Below are 18912 nucleotides of genomic sequence, written 5' to 3'. Positions count from 1 at the left end.
AGACTATAAAAAATAATTCTGCATCTATTTTTAGGTGTGCCAGCTGCCACCCTGGCACACCTGTGGCTACGCCATTGTAACAATGGATGAAAAGTTTAGAGCCCTACTGATGATTAAGTCTAGAGTGTGTCCACCTTTGTGTGTGGGTCCATGTACATGCTGAATCGACAGGTACACTTACTGCTTCGATGTCCAGATCTGAATTTAAAAAAATCTCAAACATGCTACGATCTGAATCAACCGATTCGCGAACAGGCTCCGAAGTGCCGCTCTGAATCAACCGAGTCGCGGACATGCTCCGAAGTGCCGCTCTGAATCAACCGAGTCGCGGACAGGCTCCGAAGTGCCGATATCAACCGAGTCGCGAACATGCTCCGAAGTGCCGCTCTGAATCAACCGAGTCGCGGACAGGCTCCGAAGTGCCGCTCTGAATCAACCGAGTCGCGGACAGGCTCCGAAGTGCCGATCTGAATCAACCGAGTCGCGGACAGGCTCCGAAGTGCCGATCTTAATCAACCGAGTCGCGAACATGCTCCGAAGTGCCGATCTGAATCAACCGAGTAGCGAACAGGCTCCGAAGTGCCGATCTGAATCAACCGAGTCGCAAAAAAAAAAAAAAAAAAAAAAAAAAAAAAATATATATATATATATATATATATATTCTAAGTAAACAACAATAGCCCAAGTTTAGTAAACATTTTTTATTGAGACTATAAAAAATAATTCTGCATCTATTTTTAGGTGTGCCAGCTGCCACTGTGGGTAAATGGCCATAAGGCAGTGGCGTAGCCACGGGTGTGCCAGGGTGCACTTCGGAGCATGTTCGCGACTAGGTTGATTCAGATCGGCACTTCGAAGCATGTTCGCGACTCGGTTGATTCAGATCGGCACTTCGGAGTCTGTTCGCGACTCGGTTGATTCAGATCGGCACTTCGGAGCCTGTCCGAGACTCGGTTGATTCATATCGGGACTTCGGAGCATGTTCGCGACTCGGTTGATTCAGATCGGCACTTCGGAGCCTGCGTTCGAGACTCAGTTGATTCAGATCGGGACATCGGAGTCTTTGCGACTCGGTTGATTCAGATCGGCACTTCGGAGCCTGTTCGCGACTCAGTTGATTCAGATTTGCACTTCGGAGCCTGTTCGCGAATCGGTTGATTCAGATCGTAGCATGTTTGAGATTTTTTTAAAATTCAGATCTGGACATCGAAGCAGTAAGTGTACCTGTCGATTCAGCATGTACATGGACCCACACACAAAGGTGGACACACTCTAGACTTAATCATCAGTAGGGCTCTAAACTTTTCATCCATAGTTACAATGGCATAGCCACAGGTGTGCCAGGGTGGCAGCTGGCACACCTAAAAATAGATGCAGAATTAGTTTTTATAGTCTCAATAAAAAGTTTACTAAACTTGGGCTATTGTTGTTTACTTAGAATATATATATATTCTAAGTAAACAACAATAGCTGAGCCAGAGCGGTCCGTCTCTGGCTCAGTGCCAGCCAACGCGCGAAAGCTGTTTGAATCTGAACATTCTAAATCATTCTCTCAGGGGCACAGAAATAAGAATCCAATATATGGTGCAATAATGCTAAAAATGTTAAAATGTAATATACATTTTTAATTATTTTTGTTTAAATATATCTGCTGACAATCGGACTGCCAACCAATCAGAAAACAGCAGCTGACTGTGACCCCAGCAGTCTATGATATAAACAGATAATTTTTGATTGCACATTGCTAGCTAGCAATATGTTGCAGAGCTCCTTTCTTAATTTTTTTTTAGAAAAAACCTTGGCTTGATGAACAGCAGGACACAAGGCCTAGCGTGACACCTGATGAGGATGTCTCTCCCTCCCCTGGCCCAACATCAACAGACAGTGTTGCGAGATTGGAAATGTCCAAGTATCCTACCAGAAGTTCAAAATTATCGTATTTGGAAGAAAATGATTACATTTAACAATTAACTACATTTTGACACGACCTGCACATTAACACTATAGGAGTATGGTTGGACGGAAGCAGTGTGACAAAAATACTATCCCATAATTTTGCACAGTAATCTGACAATAAATGTGGCACACCTAGATTTTCATATGCACACCCAGAGTCTCTTTTCTGGCTACACTACTGCCATAAGGATATTTAGAAAAGTTTAAATTGTTGTTGCAGATGGGAAAGAACACAGGTAAAATAAATAATTTTACCAGGTTAATGTTGATTATTAGTATCTTCAGCCCCTTTATGACCGTCGGTTGCGCACATTCGCCATGTTTGTAGTTTTTAACGGGTTTTATTCGTGTTTGTAGTTCTGAACTGAATCCTTCGCCAAAGCGCAGTGGGCAATTGTGGGCAATATTAGCCAGTAGAGTATGCACGGATCCACACTTAAAAAAAATCTACCTGAAATATTAGACCATTCCCATTCTGGGACGTTTGGCATACTCTTTTAATCAGATATGCTTTGGGACACACTTATTCTAATCTCACATAATGATATGAACATTGGAATGCAGGGATTAAAACCAGGAAGAGCCACGTGTTCTTCATAATTTCTTAGCATTTCTGCAGATCTTGAGTGTAGACCAAATCTAGCTCGTATAAGTATTACAGAAAAACACCATATATATTGGAGTAGTTGAACTATGTGACACCAAACAACTTCCCTGTGCAAAGGATTATGGGGGCCTGAAGTGTACCCTTAGAAATCCTTCATTCCGAAGGGACCTTTGAAGTGGCCGGTTTTCAGCACTTCGGTTTGAAACGACTCTTCAATTTGGGGGCTATAACTGTTTTCACTCTGAAGTGCCCTTCGGAGGGTGTTATATATCTTGCTTGGAATGCACTGTGTATGTTTCTGATCAAGGGTTCTGCAATATTTTTTCTACACGTTTTTAAATGATAGTTTTATTTTGAATGCTAATGAGGTAAACATCATTTAAAGCGTTTGTTTGTTTGATTTTACTTTTGCAATAGGCTTACAGGTATATATTACAAAAACAATTTTTGAACGTATTAAATGGGTATGTTCTTTCCATTTCAATGCAGTGTTGTTTCTTCTTTGCGGCTATTATTACCCATGATAGTCTGATGTGTGCATCCATGTAAAATCTTTCCATGTGTGGAAAGATTTTATAATGAGTTAGCCAGATGCTCTTATTAAAAATACAGTTATTGTTGACATATATAATGACAGCCAGCAGCCTAGCCATAATCCCATCTCCTCATCCTGCTAAAGCAGTATATTATGGAAGAACGTTTTATGAACATGTGGTGGGAAGCAGCCCAGGATCTGGATGCCTGTTTCCATGACAACAAGGAACGGCACGGCAACTGGGCAGCATCATGAACACTGAAACACCTGCTTTGGCTTCATGACATGCTCAGGATGATGAGACGAGCAACTCTGCCGAAGGTTTCCTGAATGCTTTTGACATTATTTTCACCATAGCCTTCTTTGCTCTTGACTGGAAGGTAAGATGAGAAGGTTATCTTTATTTTAACCATGCTCGCTGTATCTGATTATGTGTAGTGCTTCCATTCTGTGTCTATAGCTGTTTAATGCAGGCTCATGCTGAACAGTGTGAATGAGATGGATGTGTATGTGTGTGTGTCCATGGGAAAAGCACTTGTCTTCACCTGCACTCAATGCTTTTGTCTAATAAGAGTAAGCCTCAGGCTCCTATAGAGATGTAGTTTGGGGGAGGGTAAAGAATAATGCAACAGAATCTATCTATCTATCTATCTATCTATCTATCTATCTATCTATCTATCTATCTATCTAATAAAAAAGCATGTTTTATAGAATTTTTTTGTTGTTAATATTTTTATGAAAAAATAAATGACCATTGCAAAAAATAAAAATAAAAAATATATAAAATCATTATACAAAAACATTTGTCAAGGTTTTTGGAATGTTTGTGTTTTACAAGAAAGTTCTATTTCAGTCTTCATTTGATACTTTTTAAAGATTCTTTGATGAATAGAAAGTTCAAAAGACAAGCATTTAATTTATACAGAAATCTTTTTTAATGTTATACATGTCTTCACTGTTACTAAACTTAATGCATCCTTGCTGAAAAATGAATTGGAAAATAAAATATTTTCTCACCTGATTTTTTTTTCACCTGAAACTTGTCATTTCTTTGCAATTATTGACCAAATAGCAATACCTGAATGAAAATTGTTTTAATGCAAATTCTACTCTTTTTGCAAAAAATTTTCACACATTTTCGGAAAATATTTTCACTTATTTTTGCACAGTAAACATTTACTTTTAACTTTTATTTTATGAGATTCACTAACAAGCACCTTTCAAATTATAGGTCAGATTACAAACAAGTTGATATGTATGATTCCCACACCCTTAAATCAATTAATTTCCATTACTTAGTTGCTGGTGATTACTGTATATGCTTTTTTTTTATGTCACTCTAGAAACTTCCAATACATTTTCCAGGTCTGTTAATTATGTAATTTACATGGAAACACAGATGTCCTCCACTCCAAAAGTGAAGGTAGTAGTAACACATTATGACAGAGTAAACCCTCATGGTCTATAACCTTTCATGTCAATATTCTCTGTTTGTTGTCTTTAGATCTAATGTGTGCTCTTGTGGATTCAGCACAAAGATCAAACAACAGGAGTGAAATGCAATCAGCTTCATTGAACAGCTCATTCGGCTCCAGCCAGACAGGAGTGATACCGGACCGCTTCACGGAGAGACAATCATGGTTCTTTTAAATCACTATCTTCAGTCTCTCCTTGCAATGAGAACAGTTGAGAACAGGATTTAAGCTTAGTCCTTTCTAAAGACCATTCATTCGGCTCAACATTGATTTTCATGTGGCTACAGTGAATTATATTTCTATTCACTGCACCGCTCTTTAAAGCAGCTGCTGCATTTATCCATCACGGCTGTTATTGATTAAATGTCAGCTGACCCGGTGGAGCATCTTCTTAATTTTAATTAGATATTATGGCTGTATATTGAAAGCTTATCCTCCCATTGGCAGCTGAAGCCAGGAATGGTGATGTCACCTTCATAAACAAGCACTATTCCTTTACCTGACATCAGCTCAGTGCTGTCTATTTTAATAGAATGTTCAATTAATGAAACATTCTAATTTCTTTAAAAAAAAAAAAAAAAAACTTAGTTAATGAACTTAAATTCCACTCAGTACAGGAGTTGGAGTTTTATTGGAATTGGATAAATTGAATTGCAATGACAGGAAGGGAAATTAATCTAAATACAATTCTAAGAAATTCAACAAGTTTCATTAGTCTAAAACAATTAAATACAAAGAAACAAGACTAATTATGCCTATTTATTTAATGATATATAGCCTACACTATCATTAATATGTTTGAGGTCTGTAAGATGTTTTAATGTTTTTGAGAGAAGTCTCTTATGCTCATCATCATATATATTGATCAAAATAATTTGATAAGAACAACAATATTTTGGAATAGTTTTACAATTTAAAATAACAGTTATCTATTTGAATATCTTTTAAAAAGTAATTTATTCCTAGGATGCAAAGCTAATTTTTTGGTATCATTTTCGGTATTATTATTCACCTTGAAAACTTCATGTTGTTCTGCTTCATATTTTTGTGCATTTATTTGTTTTGAAATTTTGATGAATATAAAGTTCAAAAGAACATAATTTATTTGAAATCTAAAACATTTGTAACACGTATGTACTGTCTTTGATAAATAAAAGTATGAATTGCTTTCAGAAAAACATTTCTGACCCTTTTTTCTCTTTTTTAACAGTAGTCTTCAGTATAAACTTGTCCAATCTTCACACCTGATTAGACAAGTTTATCTAAGTTAAATACTGTCAACACAATCAGTTGTGTAATTAGGAGAAAACATCTGCTAGAGTTTCTTTCTCTCCAGTGTTAATAACATAATAAATGAAACATTGTTTTTCATTAAAATTCATAAAAACTTGAATTGAATTGAATTAAAATTATACAAAAAGAGTGTTCTGTGGTTCTAAACCTTTTTTCTCTTCTGTTGAACAAAGATATTATAAAAAGAAAGGACATAAAAAGGACAAAATGACACGTGAATCCACTGACAGAACATAGAAAATTAATGTGAATGTGCTGATGTTAATGTGGATGAGAGCTGGCACTTGATCTTTGACACACATGATCTTTATGGTGCTTCCCATGTAATTCATCATTCAAGAACTTGATTCCTCTTGACTTCACTAAACCCTGATGAGTCACCGGATCCTGAGGATTATTCCACACTGCTGTCATATTCAGTGAACCCCAGTGATTCACTCACGTACGTCCTGCGGGTTTCACCCATTCACTTCAACCTGCATCACTGCTCACAAACATCACAGCAGGTAAACAGGGAAACCCTGCTTCATCTGTACCAAGAAGAGAGGCATAAATGGACAGAAAATGGGCCGTGTTACATCAGAAGTCAAGATGATGTCATTCCTTCCCTTTCTCTCAGAATGTTTAAATCCACAGGACATCAATCCTCCTCAGAGTCCACACGGTTGGTGGATGATGTCTGGTTCATCAAGGATGCTCAAATGTATGTGTTTAGAAAGAATTTATAGGTTTTACTGCATGCATAAGATACTGCAATATTATTATTTTTTTGTATTCTGTTTTTCTCACAGGAAACAGATGGCAATGCTTTGCATTTGAGGACTGATAAAAACATCAAATATCTGGGACTGAAAAGGGAATCTGAAGTCACAGTGAGAGAAAATAAATAAACATTTTGTGTGTCATTTTTCACATATTTGTTGATTTAGCGTTTCTGACATATTATTAATTGCCGTTGAAAAAAGCGAGTTGGAAAAACAAAAAAGTTAAGGAAAGTAGCTCAAGAACAACATTTATTCAGCGTTGGAAAGATACAAAATGAACGTTCTGTCAGCTGTGATATTTTTTTGGTTAAAGATGTTCTGCTTTGCTAGAGAAATCACTATCATAAGTTATCAAAATGTGATGAATTGTTTATGCTTCTCAGTTGTAAGTCGCCTTGGATAAAAGGATCTGCTAAATGTGTGAGCGTATATATAAACTTTTGAACCAAAACAAATATAATTTATAATTTATATGAAACTCAGTTCATTTACCGAAAGCACAATTCATACAACATAGAATCTAAACATTAATAATCCTGATAAATGAAACTTTTATTTGGTCAGTATATTATTATTATTATGAAATGCATTAGTCACTCTGCATTAGTCATTACTTATTCTGCAAGAGATAAAGATGTCCCTAGAGTTATTTAGCATGTTACAGTATCAGATATTTTTCTTAAAGGGACAGATGTGGTCACCATTAACCTTCATGGAAAAGAGCAGCTTGGACGTTCTGCTAGGAAACTCCTGTTTTGTTTCTCTCTCTCTCTCTCTCTCTCTCTCTCACACACACACACACACACACACACACACACACACACACACAATGTTTGGAGTGACATGAGGGTGAGTAAATGACTAGCAAAACAGAGGGAGGCCTACAGTTTCCACTAAAATTAACTTGAAAGACGCCAATTAAAATTAATGTGAGCAAAATTATATATACAACAGTTTTCCAGCAGCTTAATTGGCTGGTGCAGCAGCTGTCGAGTTTAAGATTCAAAAAGGAAGCAGACCATGTTTGCAAGTGATTAAAGAAATCCTTCCTTATCCATCCTTCAAAATGATGCCATTTAAAACAACGCACACAATATCTCTTCTGCATTAGCCTTCTAGAAATCACTAGAAAATCTTTTCATGAGCTAAAAGCCTCATTTAGGTTCTTAACCCTGTTTCTTTTTAATGTAAACAGTAGCACTATTTGCACTACAAGCAAGTATGTTTATAGGTAAGAGAATACATTATAGGAATATGAAAATAAATACCAATTTGTACTATCAAGCAGCATAATGACCCGTTTTTTTTGTTTTTTTTTTTTTACTAAAAATGATACCGGAAGCAGTGCAAAATAAGGGCAGATTATTTAGGTTCTCTGAAACATACGAAATGCATTTAAAGGTTTCTCCGAGTGATCCAATCAACTGATTCCTTTCGTTTCTTTCAGTGAAGTTTCTGCAGTGTTTAGGACTCAAACTGACCCTAAATTGAAACAAGTAACAATTCTGTTTGAACAACTTAAAACTGACATTTGTATTTGGAAACAATGTCTAAAAGTAAAAACTTGAAAGCAGTGCAATAGTTTAAGATATACGTTTTTCTCTTGTTTCTTTTTTTCCCCTGACATGTTTGGTTACTGTTTGTACAAAATGTTTGGTTCTCAATAAAACTATTAAAAAGAAAATCATGTAAAGCGCGCTTTAGTGAAGAATAGTGGATTTTAACTCTGTCAGATGAATATATGCTATTTAAAGAGAATGGAAGTGAATGAGGTTGATTAAAAACAACAGCAACAGCAACTAACATTATTATTCCCTCACATATCCCAGTCTCTGGGAACCCTATACTGAACACAGAGAATTTGCAATAGATAAAAAGAGCGTTCACCAACAGATTCGCAAGTAAAGCATGCATACGCTGGTTAATAGAGTGTTTACTGACATGAGCTCCCTAATAGCAGGGTTGCAAGCATACAGTTTGCGCAAACGCACGCGAGGAGCAGCCGTGTGGTGGTGATGCTCGCTGCATGCCGCATGTCTTGCGTCGCATAACGCACACACACAGACGGAAGCAGGCTCGTTTCAGCTGGAATCACCTTTACACATTATTTGGCGTTCAGTAAAACGCGACGAATCCGAGGAATTTGGGTTCGACACACGCGAAACCGGACGGCTTGCGAGCACCAGCACATTTCCATCAGCCTCTAACGCGTTACTTGAAGGTAAGAGGCGATGCGTGCGTGCATATGAAGCCGTGAGACATTTATGAGCGTCGCAGTCATGTAGATATATTTCTTTTTTTTCTTTTGACATTTAATGCAGCGAAACGATTTTATCAGGCATCAATGGTGAATGGGTGAACGTGTGAATGAATGAATGCATACATGAGTGACTGAATGAAAATGTTCATTTGCATGCATTATTAGTGGCCTGATTTGAGCACTTTGCGCAGGTTAAGGGTGTATTAGGCTTTCAGTAAAACTGGTGCATTTGACAGCCACTGATATAATTGCAACAAAAGCTCACTGGTTGCTTGTTACTCTCTGTTTGCTCAAATACGAACGTTTGGTGCTGTGTAATGAATTTGAGAGATGCACTGATGTTTCTCAGCCTCACTTGAGAGATTTTTGATGTGATTTGAGCGTAGTGCAAGGCTAAAGGGACTGCGTCGTTTCTCTGCGGGCTCTGGCGGAATGGTCCAAATTCACACTGGTGAATCACCAAAACACATTCAAATGATCGGCTGGGATGTGAAATGTTAGTAGTGTCCGTTATATGTATATGCAAATGTATTCTACCCATATTCTGTCACGTCAAAGGGCTCGTGATGTATATATGGCATCTAAAGCGAACGCACTGATGGTCAGACTATGCTCTTGAACAGATCTTCGTCATTAAGTCCAACATTTCCTCCGTTTCTGCATTGCTTCCCGGTGGTTTCCATTCTCAAGGTCATCCGTTCAGCCATTGGTGCTTGAAAAAGACACTAGGCTATTACATAAGAGTGACATAAGATTGGGTCGATGTTAATAATTCCTGACTGTCTTTAATTAAAGCCGCATTCTTATCAAATGTGTTCGAGGCTGCTCTGTTTTTCACGCTCAGGTTTGATGCAGAAGAGGCTGCAAACACAGACAGACGCTCCACATGGAAATAAAAAGCTCCTCTCCAACCCCTCCCCGTTTTACCTGATGCCCATTTACACAAACTCTTGTGATTTTGATTTAGAGAAGCACAACACACAGCCAGGCTGCTTGCAACCATCTGATCACATTTCACAACAAAGTGTTTTCAATTTTACATCGAATACTTTGTGTGCATTGTATTATGGGGCTAATTGTAAATGCATTCATATTTGAAATTATTTAATATGCATGACATCATGTTGCTCCCTTTCTTTATGCATTTACCCTTATTTTGCAATGTGGAGTAAGCTATTTTGTGTTTGTGTGTGTGAATATGAGAGATTTCCTAATCGTTAGTCACAAATAATGTTTTTTTGTCCACTTCTATTAATTGTCCATCAGTTGCAATAATTTCAATTTCATATTTCAATGTAACCAAATATTGGTGTGCAGTTTCGCTAAATGACAATGCATTTTTTTCTCAAATGGTTTTCTTACAATTGGCCTTACTGGCTGATAAAAAAAACAAGTTATTTTTATTTTTAAAAATCTACATTGTAAAGATAAAGTTGACATTGCCAAGATATATAGTAATTTCTAAAATATCCAGCCTTGTCAATGCACACATTTTCTAATAATTTTGATGATTTTTATAATAAATATTCTGTTTAAAATAAGTGCTCTTTCAGCATTTGTGTGCTCTGAAAAATAATTATGTAGAAACTAATTGCTGAATTGCAAAATTGCTAGTAAATTTCACAAATTATTACAAATTAACACAAGTAAACATCCAATTAAATAAGAAATTATGAAGTAGAAAAATGTAAATATTATTTTACTTACAATTTCAAAAATATTTTTACAGTGTACTTACTATTTGCTTTTACTTTATTATGCATATATCAGCCAACCTGCTCCTTATATACCAATAGGTTTACCAATACGCTGTTTTAATGGCTGATGCTGATCCAGATTATCAGTATCAGCTTTTAAAATGTGTGATCAACCACAAATTAAACAACATTATTTCATGACCGTTTATGTTGTTGCTCCATTTTGGGATCAATGTCTCTAGCTGGATTTAAATTCAACTCAGATTCTCACTTCAGAAGAAAAGCAACAGTCAGAAATAACTGTAAAGATGCTATATCTGTTAACAGTTTGTATCTGCGAGAGCACCTTGGACACATTGGAGAACTTTCTATCACCTTGTTATTTCTTTCTTTCGCCATATCACCATATTATTTAATTATTTTTCTTTTTCATGCAGTAATCATGGGAAAACAGAACAGCAAACTGACCCCGGAGGTGCTGGAGGACCTTGTGAAGAACACAGAGTTTAATGAACATGAGCTCAAGCAGTGGTACAAGGGCTTCCTGAAAGACTGTCCCAGCGGTCGACTAAACCTGGATGAGTTCCAGCAGCTCTATGTTAAGGTGAGAGACTAGTCAAGCATACTCTGGCCTTTTACTAAGTTTTAAAGGGACAGTCCCCCCAAAAATGAATTTTCTGTCATTATTTACTCACCCTCATGTTGTTCCAAACCTGTTTGACTTTCTTCTTTTGATCTTTTTTTTCTTTATATAATGGCCTGCAACAATTATTATTATTTTTTTATTTTAGCTTTTTGCGGTTCTGCAGAAGAGAGAAAGTCATACAGATGTAAAATGACAAGAGGCTGAGTAAATTATGACAGAGTTTTCCATTTTGGATGGACTATCACATGTCACATTGAGATATGTGTCAGTTCTCTATTAGATTTTTTCACCATTTTGACTGAAGCCTTGTAAACACCTGTCAAACATTGGTTAAAAAGACAACAACCTGGCAACCATTCAGAACAACCATTGAAAAAAACATGCAATTTCTGGAAAAAAATATATAGTTGGGTTTAAAAAGAAAGATCAGGAAAACAGAGAAAAGGTAAAAAACCTGACAACCATTCAGAACACCCTAGCAGTTCTACTTTAAGGATTACTGAATATAACAATGCAAGTTTAAAAAAATATGGATTTAATAAAATGATAAAAAAAAGAAGAGGGCTAGAAAGGAACGTGAGTGGCATAGTATGTTTAACGTGAGACAGTAGGGTTACACAATTTACTGGAGCGAAGCACAAACTACAGTCAAAGCGGCCGTCTGTGAAATTGCATTCATAGAACGAATGTGACGCAGTGAGATGTGAGGGCCTCAGTGAAAACACACTGTTAGATGTACTTCTACCCACTGCGCAGTGCCCACTTATTTTTTAATGAATTGCCATGGAATGAACCTGAAGCAATGAACAGAACCTGCTGTGGCTGCTTAAGAAAATTCTGACATGAAAATCAATAACCGTTCACAAATCTCTCTTAAAGGAACAGTTCATTCAAAAATGTAAATGCTGTCATTAATTACTAACTTCCATACCAATCCAGAGACACCTCGGCAGACATTAAGCAGAGCTTTTCAAGCTCCAAAAAAAGACAGGATAGTATCATAAAAGTAGTATGTTATGTGATATACAGTATACCAAGTCATCAAGGTGATATTTACTAATAATCTCGGACTGTAGCTGAGAGGAAGATTTTCGGTGGAAAAGACTTAATTCAATACTTATGCACCCAAAGCTGTTATATAACTTCAGGAGACTTGGAAAATAACACACAATAAAATATTGAATAAGATAACTGCTTGAAGATTTTTCCGTATCAGATTTTCTCTTAATGTTCCACAGAAAATCAATGTTATCAAGATTTTTACAACTAAAAACAACTTATAATAGACAGTTTAGATTGTAGACTCAGTAGTAAAAGTCCACTGCTGTGATTGGCTAACAGTTGTGGATGTTTGACAGACAACATCCTTCATAGTTGGACAATGCTGTGATTTAGGGTAAAACACATAAATACTCAGTAGATATCAAACGATCTGTAATTACAGATAAATCAATATAGTGAGCACGTAATAAAAACAGTTCCTCGCACTTGTGTGGTGCAACATTACTGTCGGTTCCAATATAGTCACACAGCATCATCTTTTAGGTTCAATATCTCTAAAAATCCTGTGTTGACTTGTGCCTTGTTTGTAAATGAATCCGCAGTAAAATGAAATGAATAAAGGACCAAGTTCTTACTGACGTGGTCTGGATCTTTATTAAAAATAAATTTCATCCTGGCAGTGAACAGAGGCTTGTTGTTTTCGGAGCATTTTTATCGTTTGATTTCTGCATAGACTTGCATTTGCCTCTCTTGTTATTTACAGCACATGTGTGAATTGGTGGGCGGGGCTTAACAGGCAGTGATGTAGAAGCAGGTGTTGATCTTCTTTGGAGGCGGAGTTTAGCCACACTGTTACGTCATAAACTGTCATTTCAGCAGATTGGCATAAATATAAGCTGATTTTAGTACTATAGAGAAAGTTTTGAGTTCTGAAATTTGCAGGATGTTTTATACTACAATGACTTCTTATATGTCAAAAGATCAAGGGAATTTAGATTTTTCAGTTCATGACCCCTTTAAACATTAAAATTTAGAGAAAGATTGAGACTATTGTTTTTATTTAAAGCAAAACATTTACAAACTAATTAACAGACTGAAATCTTATTTTCCCCCCCTGGAGTTCTTCCCTTATGGCGACGCATCGAAGTTTGCACAGCATGCGTTCAGGACCTTTGATAAGAATAGTGATGGTACTATCGACTTCAGAGAGTTCATCTGCGCCCTGTCCATCACGTCACGGGGAAGTTTCGAGCAGAAGCTCAACTGGGCCTTCAACATGTACGACTTGGATGGAGACGGCAAGATCACTCGAGTGGAGATGTTGGAGATTATAGAGGTACAGAAAATCTGTTTATTTGCATGAAACGAATGTCAGTGGATGAATCCATTTACATAAGCAGTTTCCACAAATGGGGTACAAAATAAGGCCTGAATGTCTAAAAAAGAACCAGGAGGGCAAACTAAAAATAATATCAGCCAATTTATTTTCGAATGATCTCATCTAAGATTTGCAATATTCGCAACCAAATCACAACACTTGTTATTTTGATATTTGAGCAATAAAAATAAAATAAATAAGAATGAGTAAAAAGGTTGAAGACTCATCCTAAATAAGATTGTTTTCAATAGGTTGTAAAAATAATGAAATATATACATATAAAATAATAAATAAAAATGTTAACTACTAAACAGTGCATAATGCTTAACTAGTTTGGAGATTCATCATAATTTTATTTTATTATGCCTTTAATTTCAATAATCTAAAAAAACTATTTGTATGAGCATATCTAATAGTTCTCATAACAAAATAAAATGCCTCTAATGCTCTAATAAAAGTGAAGCTGATTTATTTTCTACTTATTTATATATATGTTCTGCAATTTTTGTAATAAACATTTTAGTTAATGTCCAAACAGGAGTCCTGCGATTTTGATATTTGAGCAATAAATATGAAAACATAAATAAATACAATAAATAAGAACATTCATAAAACATTCATTAATGACAATTCATCCTAAATTCGTTGCTTTTATTTGCAATAAATTGAAGAAAACTATTTGCATTATAATATCTAATTGTTCTTGTAACAAAATAAAATACCTACAATGCTCTGAAGCTGATTTATATGTATTAGTACATTTATACAGAGAACAGAGACGCTGTGAATTTTGATATTTGAGCAATAAATATTAAATAATGAATATAATTAATAAAAATGTCATAAACTCATTTTGGCTGATAGCCGATGTTGATTCAGATATATTTCCTTTTGTTTGGAAACAACACCAAGTCTGAGCTGTACAGATATTATAAACAAATCATATTTCATTTTGGTTAATTTTTAACAAAAGCTTACTTAGAGAATTAAATAAACAATGAAGTTCTTTTATAATGAGAATTCATTGAAAGCTTTGAAAATAACTATAAAGCAATTATAAAGCAATCCATAACATTTTATTTGAATATTTAACATTTGTAGTTTTCATAATCTTAAAAAAATATAATAAAAAAATTACACATGAATGGGTAAATCTGTACATATATATATATATATATATATATATATATATATATATATATATATATATATATATATATATATATAATAGATATATATAGATACATAAACTATTTTATTTACAAGTGTCTTGTTTTTCCATTTTTATTCATGAAATCTAGACCCTCTGACCTTTAATTCAAAACATTCTTGTGTTTTTATGACATCATTTGTATTTACTATGACATTATTGCGGCTTTTTATAATCAGAATCATAATCTTAATGTTATTTGTGTATTTTACTTTCATTTTATTACAAGTAGGCCAACAGCGCCCCCTAAGTAAATAAAATGCCTTGCCAGACGGGCATTAGGCCCCAGGGGAGACTGCAGCTGCTAGTGATGCACACGCTAGTGAATCATGCAACTCTAATTATATCTAATAGGTCTTTTAACACAAAAGCTTAAAAATGCTTTAAGGGTGATGCTGATTTATTTTCTACTCATTTTATAAATTGCATTTTTTTTAGGATGTCTAAACAGAGACGCTGTAATTTTGAGCAATTGATAATAAATCAGTACAATAAATAAAAAAATATGTCAGAATGAGTAACTATGGAGCTATTATTATGACAAAAAGATTTGAATTTGAATTGTGTAAATTTGAATTATTTCCAAGTGTAATCTAACAAAATTGAATTTTAGGTGGTAGTTTAAATATTAGATTTTTTATTTTTACGAATATTGAACATTTGAAATTGAACAAGGATTCATCCTAATTTAACACTTCTATTTATTGATTGTTTTAGTTTCATATCTAATTGTTTAAAGGTGAGGTGTGTGACGTCTGCACCACTAGTGGCATTGAACAGAATTGCGATCTGTATGTTTGAGTGACTCAATGGGCCTGGACATAATTTGCTTGTTGATGCTAGTGGCACTGAAATCAGACACTTCGACTTCATTTAAAATGAACACGTATCATATTTATGGAAAGTGCCAATGGCAAAACAGATGCCTCCTCGTGTCATTAAAGCAGTCTTTTCTCCTCTTTGTGTGAAGGCTATTTATAAAATGGTGGGCACGGTGATAATGATGAAGATGAACGAAGACGGTTTGACACCAGAGCAAAGAGTGGATCGGATCTTCAGCAAGATGGATAAAAACAACGACGACCAGATCACACTAGACGAGTTCAAAGAAGCCGCCAAGAGTGACCCGTCCATCGTACTGCTCTTGCAGTGCGACATGCAGAAGTGAGGCATGCTCCGGACTGAACCAGTCATCCGTTTCCACTCTCATTTCCACAAGAGTAACATGTCTGGACTACTTTTAAATGAACTTTCTTTTTGTGATCGCACAACTAGTATGCATGAGAATGTTAACTGCTAAAGAGTTTAAAGTATATGTGTTTAATTTCCAACATGCAACAACGTGAGACGTGTTAATCGAACACGTCCAGTTGTTTTCACGCATCCATCGTCAGTTTAGTGCTCCACCGTATTTCATTTCTAGCTGCAATACTTCCGATCACACATACACACACACACACTACATTTACTGCTATACTTCACACAGCAGTTTGGGAACCGAAACACGTCACACTAAATGTTACGATGAAATCAGTCTGTTGAACTTCAATACTCTAAATTAAGGAGGGCAGAGATGTTTATGCAGCCCTCCTTCCAAATGTGCTTGTACTTGAGAATTTAAATGTAAGTTATTTGCATGCATGTCCTAAGTGTAATAACCTACTCTCTCTTCATTTCGGCAACCTTGATGAATAATACAAGGAAGGCCTTATATAAATGATAGTATCAATAACAATACCAATGTGTGAGATTTACATTTGTTCCTCATCTATCCATTAGATGTTCTCCCTCGGGTGCATGTTCTCTCTTAAAGACGTACGATGTGTGTGGTAAAAGCTTTCTGTAAGGCACACGTTCCAGCCCTGCCACCATCGTTATTTGCATCTGCTGGTTTCAATATACTTTGCACTGTCACAAGCACCTAATAACCAGTATAACCAGTCTAAAACCAACGTTTCTTTTTCTTAATGTTAAAAACACCACCACTGACATTGTTCTTATTGTGTTAAAACTTTTTTTACTTTGCACAGTATCATCGCCACATGCATGAATGGTTGCCTGTGAATTCGTTTTAGTAATAATACAGAAAGGGCAATGTAACATAATTAAGATAATTTTCCCTGGTGGGTGTTTAGTAATGGATCCGCTTCCCCTGGTATTATGACAAAACCTTATCCTAAATGGGTTTGGTACACGTTTACTCCTAGTGTGCTGCATTTTTATTCAACCGTTTTTTGTAAAACAGTATTTCTACTCCAATACCCATGGTTTTTAGCTGCATCCCTCAGAAGCAACAATTAATTCCTGAACCCTAGTTATTTTATTCAGTACATTCTGTAACCTCCGTATGTTATGTTCTCTTGAGACTTTAATATATGGCATCCCGGATCTCCCGCTTTCACGTCCTGTGACACTCAGGATGGCGTCAATCTCTTTGGAGGAGAATTTGTAAAATGCAACTGCCCAATAAATAGTGTATATGTTTGCCCTGTAAATATTTGTACCTAATACGGTAAAGCCAAATTGAAGCAGTCATTTAATTGTGTAATATGAGTTTTGTGTTTTATTTGTGGCATGTCTTCAGCTCGGTATGTAACAGTTGCACTGACGACATTGTGATTAAAATCAATAAACTATCTATGGGTTGTTTTCAAAACGCAGGTGCTTGGTCGTGTGTGAGCACGAAACAGATGGTTAACAATATCTAGGAACAGCATTGTGGTTTATTACAGAGGATGCTGGTTTAAACTGACAAAAACATACAGAAACGGTCATGAGCAGGTGCTAATGGCTGGAAACTGAAAGGAATTGTTTACCAAAAATGAAAAGGACATCCAAGATGTAGATGAGTTTGTTTCTTCATCAGAACAGATTTGTTGAAATGTAGCATTGTTAGTCAGTAAGTCAGACCTGTTCCCGGTGCATGTTGTACTCCCGTCAGGGCTGGCCTTTGTCACCGGACAGAATTTCTAGGCACAGCCAAGGGCCGGAGAGTGTCCGGTTTGGGGACCATACGATTTTGTCGCTGCTTTTTGCGGATGATGTTGTCGTGTTGGCCTCCTCAGACCAGGACCTTCAGCATGTACTGGGACGGTTTGCAGCCGAGTGTGAATCGGCTGGAATGAGAATCAGCACCTCCAAGTCCGAGGCCATGGTTCTCAGTCGGAAAAGGGTGGATTGCCAACTTCAGGTTGGTGGGGAGTTCCTGCCTCAAGTGGAGGAGTTCAGGTATCTTGGGCTCTTGTTCACGAGTGAGGGAAGGATGGTCGCTGTACAGGTCTGTCGTGGTGAAGAAGGAGCTGAGCTGTAAGGCAAAGCTCTCGATTTACCGGTCAATCTATGTTCCTACTCTCACCTATGGTCATGAGCTGAGGGTCATGACTGAAAGGACAAGATCCCGGATACAGGCGGCCGAAATGAGCTTTCACCATAGGGTGGCTGGGCGCTCCCTTAGAGATAGGGTGAGAAGCTCGGTCACTCGGGAGGAGCTCAGAGCAGAGCCGTTGCTCCTCCACATCGAGAGGAGCCAGCTGAGGTGGCTCCGGCATCTATTTCGGATACCTCCTGGACACCTTCCCAGGGAGGTGTTCCAGGCACGTCTCATCGGGAGGCGACCCCGGGGAAGACCTAGGACACGCTGGAGGGACTATGTCTGCCGGCTGGCTTGGGAACGCCTCAGGGTCCCCCTGGAAGAGCTGGAAGAAGTGGCTAGGGAGAGGGAAGTCTGGGCGTCTCTGGCCCCGGATAAGCAGAAGATGATGGATGGATGGATGGACAAGCATAGTTTTTTTTACTTTGAAACAGTTAACTGATGGACTGGAGTGTTGTGGATTACTTTTGGATTATTGTGATGTTTTTATCAGCTGTTTGGACTCTCATTCTGACGGCACCCATTCACTGCAGAGATCCATTGGTGAGCATGTAATGTAATGCTGCATTACTCTAAATCTGTTCTGATGAAGAAACAAACTCATCTACATATTGGATGGCCTGAAAGTAATTAATAAAATTTTTGGGTGAACTATTTCTTAAGCCTCCTTTTTTTCCACAAAAGACCAAATAATCTTTGGATGAAATGGCATGGACTTC

General features: G+C 36.7%; 1 protein-coding gene across 1 annotated transcript; it reads left to right on the top strand.

Annotated features, from left to right (window-relative positions):
- The first annotated feature begins 8578 nt into the window (after nucleotides 1-8578).
- Nucleotides 8579-17461, top strand: vsnl1b (visinin-like 1b). The gene is made up of 4 exons (XM_026230085.1): nucleotides 8579-8851; nucleotides 11025-11191; nucleotides 13356-13571; nucleotides 15794-17461. The coding sequence occupies exons 2-4, from the start codon at nucleotides 11030-11032 to the stop codon at nucleotides 15989-15991; spliced, it is 576 nt and encodes a 191-aa protein (XP_026085870.1). The 5' UTR covers nucleotides 8579-8851; nucleotides 11025-11029; the 3' UTR covers nucleotides 15992-17461.
- Nucleotides 17462-18912: the final 1451 nt, after the last annotated feature.

Source organism: Carassius auratus, chromosome 42, assembly GCF_003368295.1.
Source record: "Carassius auratus strain Wakin chromosome 42, ASM336829v1, whole genome shotgun sequence".
NCBI classification, from domain to species: Eukaryota; Metazoa; Chordata; class Actinopteri; order Cypriniformes; family Cyprinidae; genus Carassius; species Carassius auratus.
Note: the sequence above shows the minus strand (reverse complement) of the source record. Positions and strands in the feature narration are given on the sequence as shown.

Excerpts from the sequence above, each read along its gene's own strand:
- vsnl1b (XM_026230085.1), top strand. The coding sequence starts at position 11,030 with ATGGGAAAACAGAACAGCAAACTGACCCCGGAGGTGCTGGAGGACCTT. Across the intron at positions 11,192-13,355 it reads TCCAGCAGCTCTATGTTAAG|TTCTTCCCTTATGGCGACGC; the intron begins GTGAGAGACTAG and ends CCCCCCCTGGAG. Across the intron at positions 13,572-15,793 it reads AGATGTTGGAGATTATAGAG|GCTATTTATAAAATGGTGGG; the intron begins GTACAGAAAATC and ends CTTTGTGTGAAG.